At 39.3% G+C, this 2,061-nt stretch overlaps 1 protein-coding gene across 2 annotated transcripts in view; it reads left to right on the forward strand.

Moving 5' to 3' along the window:
• Nucleotides 1–235: 235 nt before the first annotated feature.
• mindy4b (MINDY family member 4B) overlaps nucleotides 236–2,061 on the forward strand; it is an 11,960-nt gene continuing 10,134 nt past the window's right edge. For both annotated transcript variants that reach the window (XM_014028768.1, XM_014028769.1), the window contains exons 1-2: nucleotides 236–998; nucleotides 1,154–1,175. In XM_014028768.1, the coding sequence (XP_013884222.1) occupies nucleotides 943–998; nucleotides 1,154–1,175 (78 nt within the window). In that variant the 5' untranslated portion in view covers nucleotides 236–942. The remainder of the gene's footprint in view (nucleotides 999–1,153; nucleotides 1,176–2,061) is intronic.

Below are 2,061 nucleotides of genomic sequence, written 5' to 3' on the forward strand. Positions count from 1 at the left end.
TGATGGTGATGATGGTGATGATGGTGATGATGATGGCGGGATGATGATGATGATGATGGCGGTGATGATAATAAGGATGATGATGATGATGATGATGATGGTGATGATGATGATGATGATGATGGCGGGATGATGATGATGATGATGATGGCGGTGATGATAATAATGATGATGAAGAAGAAGAAGATGATGATGAAGATGGCAGTGATGATAATAATGATGATGATGATGATGATGATGATGATGATGATGGTGATGAAGATGAACTGAATCAGTAAGTGTCTCTAATTTAAAGAGTTTTGGACACACTGATGGTGTTTCTTTCTTTCATTTATTTTTATGATTTCATTTCTTTACAGTTAATCTGTGAATGTTGTAACTAAATATAAATAATCTCTGTTTTGTTTTTGCGTCTCACAGAGCAAAGCAACAAAGTTTTACCTCCTACAACCTCATGGCCTACGCAGGCTGATGAAGCTGCCCCTCTGAAAGAGAAGGCCTCAGTCACAGGAAGCTAAAACGTTTCGGTGCAGTTTGGGGAACATTGATTGAACTGTGGAGGGAAAAGCACAACAGCTCAGATTTTTACACTTTTTCACACTTTTTAATGGAAACCAGTTGTACTGGTTTCATCAGTTCAGTCAGTTTTTAACATTTTGGCATCAAACAAACAGAAACAAATCTGAAGCCAAAGATCTGGTTATAGTCAGATCTTATATCATCATAGTCGAAGCCATGATTGTTAACATTTGTGTCACGTTTTTAAACTGCAGAGTTGCTCTGAACTCACGTGCAAATCACTCTCCCTGCCGAGGGAACTGTGGGCCCGGTCTCTTCTGATCAGTTAATGTTAATATGGTTTTGTGGGCGGAGCCAGAAACCTACAGGAATTCAACGTGACATCATCCTGGGTCTGTGTTCAGGTAGAGGCGGAGCTTCACAATGGAGGCGGAGATTCAGCAAATCCTGGACCAGTTGTCCCACCTGCAGCAGCAAAGGAAAGTTTCCAAGATCTAATCAAGACTGACCATCTGATTGATTGATTGATTGATTGATTGATTGATTGATTGATTGATTGATTGATTGATTGATTGATTGATTGATTGATTGATTGATTGTCCTCTGTCTGATGAGAATCTTCTTGTTTCTTCAGGCTGGAGTCAAACCCAAACATTGTAAGTATTTAAATCTTTTGGTTCTGATAACCGTTTTTTGGACTAAAAAGAAAATTCTAGGACCACTTGTGGCTCCAGGACCTGGACTCCTCTCAAACCCAGGTCCTGGTCTTCTTGTGTCTCCTCACTGATCCAAAACATTCTGGTTCAGGACTTCTCCAGTTGATTATYAGAGTATGGTTTTAATAATCTGATCCAGGATCAGTGAGGACTCAGTCTGCCCCCTGCTGGTCCTGGTTCTAATCCTGATCCTGGACCACACCCGGGTCAGTTTTCAGCAGCGGCTTCACAGGAACTGATCATGTATCAGATCCAGGGTCTGGTTTCATCAAGGTGTGTACCTGATGCTGTCCACCTCAGGGGATCCAGGACCAGTCAGAACCAAGCCAGTGGGTGGAGTCATRGACCAGTGGGTCTACAGGTGCAGGATTAGAGGTTCTGACAGTAGACCGGGTCTTAGTTCTGGTTGTGGTATCAGTTGGTGATGACAGACGGTGGACTGGACTACATCGAACTGCTGCAACATGAAGTCGACAAGAAACCTGATGTGAGTCACGTACTGGACTTTATATAATACACACTTTATTACTGTAAATACTACACACTTTATACTATAAATACCACACACTTTATTACTATAAATACTACACACTTTATTACTATGAATACTACACACTTTATACTATAAATACTACACACTTTATTACTATAAATACTACACACTTTATTACTATAAATACTACATACTTTATACTATAAATATTACACACATTATTACTATAAATACTACACACTTTATACTATAAATACTGCACACTTTATACTATAAATACTACACACTTTATACTGTAAATACTACACACTTTATACTATAAATACTACACAC

Source organism: Austrofundulus limnaeus, unplaced genomic scaffold, assembly GCF_001266775.1.
Source record: "Austrofundulus limnaeus strain Quisiro unplaced genomic scaffold, Austrofundulus_limnaeus-1.0 Scaffold803, whole genome shotgun sequence".
In the NCBI taxonomy this organism is placed as follows: Eukaryota; Metazoa; Chordata; class Actinopteri; order Cyprinodontiformes; family Rivulidae; genus Austrofundulus; species Austrofundulus limnaeus.